General features: G+C 54.7%; 6 protein-coding genes across 6 annotated transcripts; 5 read left to right on the top strand and 1 right to left on the bottom strand.

Moving 5' to 3' along the window:
• Positions 1–65: 65 nt before the first annotated feature.
• On the top strand, positions 66–2,210 carry A1O3_08934 (uncharacterized protein; the record flags this gene model as incomplete). Its single annotated transcript, XM_007739030.1, has 1 exon — positions 66–2,210. The coding sequence occupies one exon, from the start codon at positions 66–68 to the stop codon at positions 2,208–2,210; it is 2,145 nt and encodes a 714-aa protein (XP_007737220.1).
• A 1,094-nt stretch (positions 2,211–3,304) lies between these two features.
• On the bottom strand, positions 3,305–5,444 carry A1O3_08933 (uncharacterized protein; the record flags this gene model as incomplete). Its single annotated transcript, XM_007739029.1, has 7 exons — positions 3,305–3,539; positions 3,692–3,964; positions 4,115–4,694; positions 4,740–4,880; positions 4,962–5,091; positions 5,151–5,201; positions 5,271–5,444. 7 exons carry the CDS (start codon positions 5,442–5,444, stop codon positions 3,305–3,307), a joined length of 1,584 nt encoding a protein of 527 aa, XP_007737219.1.
• Positions 5,445–6,261: 817 nt separating this feature from the next.
• A1O3_08932 (uncharacterized protein) lies at positions 6,262–7,347 on the top strand (the record flags this gene model as incomplete). Its single annotated transcript, XM_007739028.1, has 1 exon — positions 6,262–7,347. The coding sequence occupies one exon, from the start codon at positions 6,262–6,264 to the stop codon at positions 7,345–7,347; it is 1,086 nt and encodes a 361-aa protein (XP_007737218.1).
• A 507-nt stretch (positions 7,348–7,854) lies between these two features.
• A1O3_08931 (uncharacterized protein) lies at positions 7,855–8,649 on the top strand (the record flags this gene model as incomplete). Its single annotated transcript, XM_007739027.1, has 1 exon — positions 7,855–8,649. The coding sequence occupies one exon, from the start codon at positions 7,855–7,857 to the stop codon at positions 8,647–8,649; it is 795 nt and encodes a 264-aa protein (XP_007737217.1).
• Positions 8,650–9,307: 658 nt separating this feature from the next.
• Positions 9,308–11,212, top strand: A1O3_08930 (uncharacterized protein; the record flags this gene model as incomplete). Its single annotated transcript, XM_007739026.1, has 1 exon — positions 9,308–11,212. The coding sequence occupies one exon, from the start codon at positions 9,308–9,310 to the stop codon at positions 11,210–11,212; it is 1,905 nt and encodes a 634-aa protein (XP_007737216.1).
• A 499-nt stretch (positions 11,213–11,711) lies between these two features.
• A1O3_08929 (uncharacterized protein) lies at positions 11,712–12,394 on the top strand (the record flags this gene model as incomplete). Its single annotated transcript, XM_007739025.1, has 2 exons — positions 11,712–11,901; positions 12,269–12,394. Coding segments are annotated over 2 exons (315 nt in total), but the record flags the coding sequence as incomplete, so codon positions are not given.
• Positions 12,395–12,496: the final 102 nt, after the last annotated feature.

Below are 12,496 nucleotides of genomic sequence, written 5' to 3'. Positions count from 1 at the left end.
CACTTGTTAGACAAGCACTTCAAACTCGTCTTCACGGCCACCTGGGAATGGCAGCTAGGCCCGCCATGCTGCGTCTCACCAGACCTGTGGGCGCTTCCTTGCGTAGGCGCTTGCTCGCGCCAGCTGTGCCCCAGGTGCGTTCAAACATCTATGTTGATACCGAGCTCGTGCGACTGACCCCGACGCTACAGAGAAGAACCTTTGCCGAGAAGAGAGAGTCGGTCCTGAGCTCCGACCCTGCTTTCTTGCCAGGGAGCCAAAGTCCTGCTGTTGCAGTCAAGACAGAAGTCCCATTGGGCCCAGGAGGCCCAGGAAGCCCGGCCCCTCCAGCTCCCAGTCCTGCGGCACCCTCTTCCTCCTCGACAATACCTCCTGAGAACGTTCCTCTCGCACCGCCTAGCCCACCTAAAGTGCAAACGGCACCTCCTACGAGCCCGTCATCTGTGAGCCCGGCCGAACCGCCTCCACCACCGCCGGCTCAGAAGTCGACTCCTCCACCTCCGCCACCGCGCAAGCGGTTTAGACGTCTTCGCACTCTATTTTACCTCCTTCTCCTCAGCGCGGTGAGCTATGGTGGGGCTGTATTCTACGCCTTGAGCAATGACAATTTCCATGATTTCTTTACGGAGTATATTCCTTTGGGTGAAGAGGCTGTATTATATTTCGAGGAGCGGTCTTTCCAGAAAAAGTTTCCTCACACGAGACATAATATTGTCAGGCTTCCCCGACCAGACAGACAAGAAGACGGCAAGGTTACCACCATTCCGCAAAAGTCTGGAATATCGTGGCGAGTGGCAGAGGACGAACCAAAGTCCAGTGATCTTACACAGAAGGGCAAACACATGAGTTCATTGGGTGCCAACGAGCCTGTTACGAAACAGAACACCATCGATGCCAAGGCTGACCCAGCGGGTGCAACGCCAAAGGAGAGAAGTAGTGCGGTTGAAACCGTAAAGAAGGACTCTGGTGCAAAACAAGTCGCGTCGACTTCTGACCAATCTGCAAAGGCACCGAGCGCAGTATCCGACTCGCCTGCGGCCGGTGACTCACGACCGCCAGCAATCCCTCCGGTCACATCAATCTCACCCCTTGCGGTGCCCAACGCGGACGAGCCTGTGGTACAAGAACTGGTCAAAATTGTCAACGATCTGATCACAGTCGTGAACTCCGACTCAGCCGATGCAGCCAACAAGTACTCGGCCCCGATGGCCAAAGCGAAAGAAGCCCTTGAGTCAGTGGCCAGCCAAATCACTCTTCTCCGCGAAGCTGAACGCAAAGCGGCGGCACAGCACATTGAGGAAGCCCACAAGGAGTTCGATGAAGGCGCCAGACAACTTCTCAAACGTATCGAAACCGCCCAGGCGGAAGACGATGCTCGATACCGAGAAGAGTTCGAGGCCGAGCGGGCTCGTATTGCACATATCTACGAGGAGAGACTGAAGACCGAGGTCCAACGTAGCACCGAGTTGGCGGAACAGCAGCTAAAGAACGCGCTCGCGGAGCAAGCCATTGAGATGAAGCATGAATTCGTCAAGCAGATCCAAGAGCTCGTGGAGTCAGAACGAGGAGGTCGCCTGGCCAAGCTTTCCGACCTTAGCTCCAATGTCGAGAACCTCACCGAACTGACGGCCAACTGGAACGGAGTGATTGATGCCAACCTCGCAACCCAGAAACTGCAAGTCGCAGTCGACGCCGTCCGAGCAGCGCTAGACGAATCCGCCGCGTCCGAGGCCAAACCCAGAGCCTTCGTGCGCGAAATGGCCGCTCTGAAACTAGTTGCCGATGCCGACCCGGTGGTCGATGCCGCCATCGCATCGATCAACCCAGCAGCGTACCAGCGAGGCATCCCAAGTCAGCCGCAGTTGATCGACCGGTTCCGCCGCGTGGCCAATGAAGTGCGCAAAGCCAGTCTGTTGCCGGAAAACGCAGGGGTTGCATCTCACGCGGCCAGTCTCGTGCTGTCGAAGGTGCTGTTCAAGAAACAAGGCCATCCCACCGGGGATGATGTGGAAAGTGTTCTCACCCGCACCGAGACCTTGTTGGAGGAAGGAGATCTTGACGGGGCCGCACGAGAGATCAACTCTCTCTCGGGCTGGGCCAAGGTATTGAGCCGCGACTGGCTGGCCGATGTGCGTAAGGTACTGGAAGTCAGGCAGGCATTGGATGTCATCGAGACCGAGGCCCGGCTGCAGTGTCTGCGCGTAGAATAGAAGAGACAAGGCAGGGCACTTTTGACTTTGCTTGATTTCTCCGCCACCAAGTGCAAGGTTGATGCGGTGGGAAAGGTGACATTTGTACATTGACAGGGTAGAAAAGGGGTAGGCGGTAGGACCTTTTTTCCAAGTGAGACGGGCGAGGGAGAGACAGAGGCGGCGGAAAAGTACAGAGATGCACGGAACGGATACATGACAGGCAAGCAAGCACCGTCCAACTTGTTCGTGTATCCATGATTCTGGTCAGCAGTGTCAGCGCAATATACCTTCCCTACAGTATACATGTACCGCATCCGTAGCTGGACCCACCTTTTCAAGACTACTGTATGTCCCTTCATGCATCCTAACGCACCACTGACCAAACACTCACTCGCTGTACGGAGTATATATAATAGTACCTATAATACCTAGGTACATAGTACGGATGGATGGATACATGCATGACCTGCCTCAGGTAGGTAGACAGACAATAGGGACCCTTATTAACGTACTACCTGGTACAGTACTAATACTAGTGTTAATCCTATACTGTAGGTAGGTATGCGAGGACTGTACGGAGTAAGGTATGTACCTCAGCATGCCATGCCAGTGTGGCCAGTGTGGGTGAAATGAGGCTGGGGCCTAAGGGGCAGCCAGAAGTGCCCAAGAAGCCGAGCTAATAAAATGCCCCAAGCCCGCAATGACAGAGGCCAGCGGCGACAATATAGTACGGACTCGACTGGTAGCGGTGGCAGTGGCAGATGGCGATGCTGATGCCGATGCCGATAGAGTACTCATGAGAGTCTCTCTCTCCCTCTCCGGCCCTCTGGTCTCTGGCGTTGGTGAACTTCTATGGTTATGTGTATATATATATATATGTACCTTCTCTCCTGCGTGACGAATCCGAGTCTTCTCTCTCCTCTCCTCTGCGCTTTCTAGATAAGGTACTGCGTCTCCTCGCTTCCAGCTTGTAGTACAACCTACAGCCGGCCTTGGTCTCAATCTCAAGCCAGCGAGGGAGGGATCCTCGATCCTCGATCCTTGATCCTGTCCTTGATCCTTGATCCTGGATCCTTGTCCTCGATCACAATCACACTCACACTCACACTCACTCACAAACTTGCCTTCCCACTCGTTTCGTACGGGAAGCAGAAGCTCAATAGGCCGGCAACAATGTAGAGACTCGCCGACACAAATATCGGGGTGTTGGTGTAGCCGACATATGTGGCGATGATGGGTGCCATTAGTCCGCAAATGCGGTTGAAGGCTGCGGCAAGCCCGGTGCCCGTGCCACGGTGTATACTGGGTATTACTTCCGGAGTGTAACAGTACAATGCACCCCACATTCTAGTGTAGAAGACCATCAGTTTCAGCTGGCGGATGCGGACGTGGACGCGGACGTCATGGTCATGGTCGTGGTCATGGTCATGGCCCAAGGGATGCTGGACTGGGCTTTGGACTTTCACGGTCATGGCCCAAGGGTACCGGACTGGACTTACATGTATTGCACGAAGCTTGAAACAGAATTGAAGGCCAAGATCTGTGCTTGGGTCCGGGCCGCGGTGAAGGCGAAGAGGAAGACCGAGGTCAGGATCAAGGAAAGACCCAAGGTTCCCCGTCGCCCAATGTATGGGAGTCCGATCAGCCACCCTGCCAACATGGTTCCCGGGATGCTGCAAGCGATGATGATGAAGTTGTTGCGATATGTGATGTTGATGCTTCCAGAGCCACTCTGTGCTCCGTGGAGAGCCAGATATTCCGGCAAAAAGTTGCTGTACAAGACCGTAGGGTTAGAAATGGCATGTTAAACTCGCTTCACCATGACCATGCATGGGTTGAAATCTGATCAATGCTGTGCAGAGGGCAGGAAACCAGCAGGGAGTATAGATAGTCACCGTGACGGCTGACAACGGCCGACTCACCTGTACAACGGCGAAGCCAAGCCGATCATACCCCAAACGAGGATGATCAAGGTCATGCTCCAAGCCAGTTTCTTGGACGCGAACAGTGCTCGGACGTGTTTGAACCCGCCCGGACGGAACTGCGCCAGTATTCTCTTCAGGGCCGTGGTTTTGCCAATCCGCGGAACTCCTCCTTGTCCCGCATATTCTCTCTCGACTTGCAGCAAGTCTTCCACGGTGAGGAACTGCGTGGTCCCGTTGTATTGAGCAACGTCGTTGAGCACGTCTACAGCTTCCTGGTATCGCCCTTGGCCGATCAGGTAGCGCGGACTTTCTCGCAGCCGAAACAGCAAGAAGCGTGCAAAGAAGCCGGCCAGCGTGATGGCCCCCATCGAGTACATCAGATACCGCCATCCCATGTTGTCGGCTTTCTGGCATTGGCCGGCCGGCGTATCGGCACTGCAAGAGTAGCGCGGGAGGAACCCCCATGCTGCGCCGGCCGGGATGAACTGTCCGAACGACCACCAGACTGCCAAGATCTCGAGCAAATACTGGTGTGTGCCGGGCAAGAATTCTAGGAAGACGGCACCGTCAACGGGCACTTCGCGGGTCAGCCGGGCAGCAGAAAAAATGGAAATGCACTCACAATTGCCTCCTACACCAAAGCCGCAGAGCGCAACCAGAACCGCGCAAGACACAAAGTTGGGGGCAGCCCCAGCAGCAGTTCCAAAGATGCCGGCGATCAGCAAGGTCAGGTTGAATGCAAGCCGCCTTCCAATAAGATCACCTGGTGAATGTGTAAGTGTAAGCCTATCGAGAGTCCCAGCAGTGACCAGTCGCACAGCCAGCAAAGCCATCTGTATCTTACATCCAAGACCCCAAAATGAAGCGCCCACGACAAGCCCGGCGATCAAGGCCAGGGAAAGAAAAGCCGAATGTTGGGGAGTGAATTCAATGGCGACTTGTGCAAGGGCATCGGATATCGTCGTTTGCCAAAGCTGGAACTCGTCAACATCGTTTCCATGCCAGCTTCCCCGATCCAGATCCAGATCCATACCTGATCACACAGCCAGCCATAGCCACATAGTCCGAAAAGAGCCCATTGGTACTGGATGCAAGTCAGCCAGGACCCTTAGCCATCGAGTTGAGCTCGAGCCGGCCATGCGGTCTTTCACACCTTTCCCATGCCAATGCCTTGAACCGCATGGTTCACTAGACGAGCTTGATGCTCAAACACCGGGTCGACGCCATCGACTTGCAGAGATTTATACTCACGAAACGTGCCGGCCTCAGGGGTTTCCCCAGGTATCGCGCTCTCCGTTGCAATCTTGGTGTCTTTGTCGGAACCCATGACTTGGAATTTTCATCAATATCAATATCTATATCTGATTACCTCTAGTATCGGCCAGAAGATCATGGGGGCAGAGAGGAACAGGTGCCCTTTTGTATGCGTGGTCGTGGTCGTGGTCGTGGTCGCGTTCGCTGATATCGATGATAGCACATGGTGAGGTTGCGCGAAGCTGGTTTGATAACCACTCAGAGCCGAACCGTCTCTTGTGTTCGCAACCCGACAAAGGCTCGCTGTAGAGTCAGATACTCTTTGAAGCAGGGTGATAGTTGTGAGGCTACGGCGGGTACGGGGAAGGTCGAGCTCAATGATTGGTTCTTTTTGGGGTGCTTGTTGAGATAGGGCAAATTCCGTTCCACCACGCCTGTTATCACGGGCAACGACGGCCAAGGGGCGCCTGGAGGAGGGTTAAGGGGTTATCTCCGTCCGCATTTGGTACAGACGAGTACGGCTATCATCTATAACCCTAACCCTAACCCTAACCCTAAGAGTACAAGGCTCCTCAGGCGTTGTGGAGGACGGAGATGATCGCCACGTCTACACTACGCTACACTACATTACTACTATCAGAACCTCCCCCGTCCCCCGTCCCCCGTCTTTGCCGTCTCCTTCTATCAGTTCGAAGGTTTGACCTATCTCGGTGCCAATGTTTCCTCACGAATACCGATACAATGATGGATCCGGTCCACGCTTCTTGGGGAGGGGTCGTCCTGACAGGGTCTCCTATAAAACAATGTAAGGCTTTTGGAACCGCAGGCTTGTTGGTAGGACTCGGGAATCGCCAGAAACGAATTAACAACGAGACACATCCGAGATTGAGATGGCCGCCGAAACTGCAGTTATGCCACGAGCGTCGCTCGACCCGGCATTTACCAAGCTCGAGCCCTTCATCTCGACCCTATCTGCAGAAGCAGTCTCACATTTCGATCCCTCAATCCATCTCTGCTTCCAACCGCCGAAATCCATCATCACCCTAAAAGAACTACTCCTCTCGGAAGAGAATGCCATCTCGCCTGTGGCCATCACCGAGCCTTTCCCGCTGTTCACCCTGGAAGGCGTCAAGCAGATGCGAGCTGACCTGTTCCGCAAAGAGGTGGTCGAACGGCACGGAAATAGGACCAAGCCGCATTGCTACAAGATGAGAGGATATTCCAAGGATACACCGTTTGTGGACTCGGTCTGGCGGAGCCCCGAAGTCCTCCAAGCATGCTCCACCGCCGCCGGGGTTGATCTCGAGGTGGTGTTCGACTATGAGATCGGTCACGTCAACGTGCAGGTCGACGCCCTCGAAGACGGAATGTCCTTGGCCGATGCCTTACCTCCGACTCTCCCACCCAGGCAGTCGACGTCGGCTGCGGTTGTGGCCGAGACTCTGACGGTTGACCAGTCCGAGGAACTCACGTCGGTTGGCCTGTGGCACACCGACTCGTATCCTTGGGTCTGCGTCTGCATGCTCTCCGATCCAAGCAACATGGTCGGTGGCGAGACCGGCCTCCGAAAGGGTGATGGATCGATTGTCAAGGTTCGAGGTCCTGAAGTTGGCTGGGCGGTCATGATGCAGGGAGGTTGTGTTGAACACATTGCTCTCAAAGCCATGGGCACGGGTGAGCGGGTGACCATGGTGACATCGTTCCGTGCCCAAGACCCCCATCTCAAGGACGTCAGCAATCTGGGAAATGTGAAGCGGAGCAGCAGCTGGGGCCCTCTCTTCCAGCAATGGTCCGTTTACCGCCTTGAGGTCCTCGAGAAGCGAGCCCGGTTTCTCAAGGAGCATATTCGACAAGGAAACTTGCCCGGCACCGAGATTGCGAAGCTAATGGCTCAATGGAATGAGGAGCAGTTCGCGTACATGAGCCACACTGCAAGGGAGATGACTGGAGATGGGAACCCGGGGTCTCAATATTGAATCTTTCACAAGACTGTAAACTCTGGTTCGGCCTGTGATAGTAGCGGACGGAAACCAAATGTCAGTTCGAACACTACCTATTCTGTAGGCATAAAAAGGACCGTAGGACGATTCATCTTCTGACTTCCTAGAGTCGTACAGATCCAGATCCTAGATCCAAGATACAATATCCCCGATCCGCTATAAATCTAGTTACTTACGGCGTACTGCACTATATCTCGCCTATCTCCGCGTCCATCTCCCCCTGTCCCTCTTGCCCGTGATCGAAGGCGATAAGCTGACACCTAAGGGGCCGAAAGCGAGCGGAGGCTACTTCAACACCACTTTTGTTCCAGCTTTGCGCAAACGAGAATGGCGATGAATTGCTCGGCGGTGGCCGTGACCCCGATGGGGAGACGAAGAATGTACGCTGTAACTGTATTTATAGGACGCATCTCTACTCGATAACGAGATACGTGCTTGCGGTCAGGGAAAGCATCAGAATCAGAATCATAGTCAGAATCAGAAATGCCTTCGTTCCGGGAGTTGCTTCTGTCTCAACCTTACTTGCTTGGGACCTTTGTCAGCTTCAACGATCCGTACAGCGCTCAGATCCTGGCAAGATGTGGGTTTGACTGGTTGATGGTCGACATGGAGCATTCGCCGCTCTCGCCAGCCGAGATGACGGCCATGGCCCATTCCACCGTTGCGGCTTCCGGGGGGAACTGCTCGCCCATCATTCGGGTGCCCTCGCATGGCGTCGAATGGATCAAATGGGCCTTGGACAGCGGTGCAGGAGGAATCATCATACCCATGGTGAACAGCAAGAAAGAGGTCGAGGCCATCGTCCAACGAGCGCTGTATCCACCCGCGGGCCAGCGCAGCTATGGTCCTTTCCGCGCCCCCTTTGCCGACCGTCGAGTCACGGCCACCATGGCGGACTACAAGGAGCATACTTCGTCACAAGTGATGGTTCTGCCCATGATCGAATCCACCGAGGGCGTGGCCAACGCCGAAGATATCATGCGCGCCGATGGCGTTGACGGCGTCTTCATTGGTCCGGTTGACCTGAGGCATTCTTTGGGATTGTCGGGTCCGGATGGAAATGAGCCTGCATATCTCGCAGCATTGCAAAGGGTGCTGGAGCTGGGCCGACGTTACGGGAAACCTGTGGGGATACTGGGATCGCCAAACTGGACAGCACGCCTGGTGAAGATGGGGTTCAAGTTTGTCATGTTGGCTGGCGGAGACGCAGGGATCCTCGCAGAGGCTGCCAGTGCTTTACTGACCTCGTCGAGGGAATCAATCCAGCTTCAGGCATAGAACGAACAGTACGGGGCAGACTACTTAGTAGGAAGTACCCCCAAAAGCAGCGGCACCTACCACGAAATTGGCGAGATATTTCCCTGCGTAGTAGGAGCACCTCAGGGGTAAGGGGTGGGTGAATAAATATCTTTCTAGTATACTACGTAGGTAGATATACTCTACGGCCTCCCTAGAGGAAAAACTCGATTCTTTTATTATAGTAGGTGGATGGTAAATCTGGTTAACAGGAAGCCTGCTTGTAAGCCGCCATCTGTTTTGACACCCACCCTGAGTCAGCCTGCGGTCGTCCACCGACGCTTTTACAAAAGTAGATAATGTTTCCCCGGTCGCCGCTGTTATCCTTTCAAGCCGTCCGTCAACCCTAACTCTCCTTTGCATCCTTGAAGATGATTCTCGGCACAAAGGCCACACCTCTCGCGTCCACGACAATCCAGCATGTCTTGGAAAGCACAACATGGAGGTTCCGATGCGCGGCCAAGGGCCACGCCGTTACAAGTCTCGACGAGATAGGCCTTGCGATCTCTGTCGAGCGAGGAAGATCGCATGCCGCATCGATTCCTCCCCGCCATGTGCATTTTGCCACAGCCGCGGAAGCGACTGCACATTTGTCGATAAGCCCAACAATTCTAAGCGACGGAGGACTCGGTCCGCGGACATGAATCTGAATCTGAATCTGATGCTGCTGGGAGACGGCCACCTCCACCCGCCCGAATATTCCGAGTTCGACGACATCAACTGGGAAGGCGTAGGCGTAGGCTCACAGGGGGTTGGGAACACCATCTCTGAGGCTTCTGGACACGGTCGAGGGGCTGGAAGTGCTACATCTACATCTTCGGATTCGGGTGGCGCAGGGCCCGGCCCCGGCCCCGGCCCCTATCCGTCCATCCTGGAAAGCAGAATCTCGGCTGGAAGAACCACTTCACAACTGGCATTGGAACGGCCGACGAAAGAGAGAGACTCATACTATGACAATATAGCCCGCCTGCATCGCTCCCAGGTACCACCGGAGACGGGCCATCTTGGCCGCTATGTGATGGACGGGTTCGTTGGCAGGAAGGATCATCTGGAGATCCCTCGAATCGTCTTCCACCGTAGTCGCACCCTGGGAGTCGATGGACATCTGGCCCTCGAACAAAAGACCCCCATCCTTCTGGAGATCGGAATGACCCCCCAGCCAGGTCCGGCGAAGCTTTCCACTTCTTCAGAAACCTCGGTATGTTCAGATTTCGAGACTCTGCTCTCTGAGAAGCAGCGTGAACGCTTGGTTCAACTCTTCTTCCGCTTCGTGCAGCCTGGATTTCCAATTCTGCCACATCTTGTGCCAGGCGAAGGCGGAGGCGACAGTGAAGCAGACAGTGAAAGCGACAGCGACACGCTCAAGATGCTCAGAGATGCCAATGCGCCACTTGCTCTGCGTGCCAGCCTCTATGCGACCGCTCTGCCCTTCGCCATGCACGATGACCATCTGAGCGCGACCTTGACAGACATGTTGGAAACAAGGGAGAGGCTCTACTCGATAGCAACCACGGCCATTTTGGAAGAGGCGAACTCGCCTTCGATAGAAAACCTGCAGGCATGCCTCTTGCTGCTTCAAAAAGGACCGACCTCTCAACACCAACTTCCAGGCTTGACCCCGACGTTTTCCTGGCTCACCTCCCTGGCGGTGACAATGGCCAGATGGCTTGGCCTCCAATACGACTGCAGCAGTTGGAGCATCCCATTGACCGAAAAGCAGCTTCGCACGCGCCTATGGTGGGCCACCTTTTGTATGGATTTGTGGATGAGTATGGATTCCCCCGGCGGCCGGTCCATTGGCTCTCAGGACTACGACATCCCTGTCCTGAGACCGGCGCCAGAGTTCACCGACGACGTGGGGTTTGTTCCGAGTGAGGCCATTCACTTCTACCATCTCGTCACCCTGACTTGCCTCCTGTCTCAAATCTATGAAAGCTACTATACGGTGCGAGCCAGCAAGGAGACGGCATCAAATATGCTCAAGTCACTCGAACATGCTCGTCCGATCCGGTCGGCTCTCAACGAGTGTCGACAGAGACTCAACTCTGACCTTCCACTGGACGAAGAAGGATCCGGGCTCAGTGCATCTGTCCATCTGGCATGCTCCGTGGTTTCCATCATCCTCTTTCGTGCCTTGCTCCGTCCAATCCAGAACCATGTCTCGACATTGTCGACCCCGACAGCACCCCACAGATCTGCTGCCGATGCCATCTTGACCGGCTCCGTCAACTGTGCAAGAAGTGCCGTAGAGCTGCTGGAGAGTATGGTGTCTGTGGTCGGACCTTGGAACTCGTTCTGGCATTCCTGGTCTCAGGGGAATTTCGCCATGGTAAGTACCTTCCTCGTCCAGCTGTTGCTCCTGAGCGTCGCCGAGGTTTCACAAGAGGGCATGAGGTCGGAAGTGTCCCAACTCATTTCTCGGTGGAAGCGCGCCATCCGGATTGGGGCTGGAGGAGGAGGGTGGGCTAGCTCGCTGATGAGCATGGCATTGAGTAGATTGGATTCTTTATTGAATCAGATAACAGATAACTCGTTGAAAGCATGACTCGCTCATTCTGAGACAACTTGAATAGCAGAACATGCCTGAAGGGTCAAATGAGTTGGTGCCAACCACGATGTACTGCCACTGTACTGCCAGTCTGCCACTGTACCACGACTGTACTGCTACTATACTGCCACTACTCCGTATACTGTCACGATACTGCCACTATACTGCAACTGTACTGCGACTGTACTGCAACTGTACTGCCACTGTACCCCCCGGATCTGAATGACATCATCGCCCAAGCTTCCGGCCTCGAGGACCGGACCGGCTTTAGGCGACCGAACCTTCTTCCAACTGTCATTCCGTAGTATCACTGCACGCCTCTCCGTTGTAAAGCACCCTGAGATCAGATCCCACACACGCCTTTTTGTAGTCAAGGAAAAGGCCATTGCCCTTGACAAACCACTTGAAGTCATCCCCGTCGTCCTGGTCTTCCCGGTCACAGTCACAGCCAGAATCAGAATCATAGTCTCAGTCTCAGTCACACAGAATCGGAATCATGGCCCCTCTCGCCCCCTTCAATCCTCCACTGGGTCCCAACCCGGTCTTCGCCCAGCCCACCGAGCAGACGCTTCAGATGAAGGAAAAGGTCTTCTCGTTGACCGGCGACGACTTCACCGTCACCACGGTGGCCGGGATCCAGGTCTGTCGCTGTAAGGGAAAAGTGCTGTCCATCAGCAGTGCGAAAAGTAAGTTTTGGATTTTGGGCTTCGGCCCCTAGGGTGCCACCCTCTCGACTCGTCATGCAGTGAATGTGTGCAGTGAGTGTGGTGAGTGTGTTGCAGTATTTGCTGGATCCTTGCTGTGGCGGTGTGGCAGCATTTACTGGATCCTGCTGCGGCGGTGTTGCAACGTTTGCTTGATCCTTGCTGCGGCGGTGTTGCAATATTTGCTGGATCCTTGCCGCCGCGGTGTTGCAACATTTTGGATCCTTGCTGCGGCGGTGTGCCAATATTTGCTGGATCCTGCTGCGGCGGTGTGGTCCCTGTACCGTACACTCCCGCAACTATTGATTGCCCTGCCAGCACCAAAACTGACTCGACTTGCTGCTTGCAGAGTTCACCGATATCAACGGCAACGAGATCTTCACTCTAAAGAACAAACATTTCTCTTTGCACAAGAGCTTCCACGCCGAGGCTCCTAATGGTCATGACATCTTCCAGGTCAAAGGCCATTTTTCGCGTAAGGACCATTTCCCATTTCCCATTTCCCATTTCCCATTTCCCATTTCCCATTTCCCATTTCCCATTTCCCATTTCCCATTTCCCATTTCCCATTTCCCAT

This window comes from Capronia epimyces, assembly GCF_000585565.1.
Source record: "Capronia epimyces CBS 606.96 chromosome Unknown aczIQ-supercont1.8, whole genome shotgun sequence".
NCBI classification, from domain to species: Eukaryota; Fungi; Ascomycota; class Eurotiomycetes; order Chaetothyriales; family Herpotrichiellaceae; genus Capronia; species Capronia epimyces.
The sequence above is the reverse complement of the archived record's forward strand: the minus strand, read 5'-3'. Positions and strand labels throughout refer to the sequence as shown.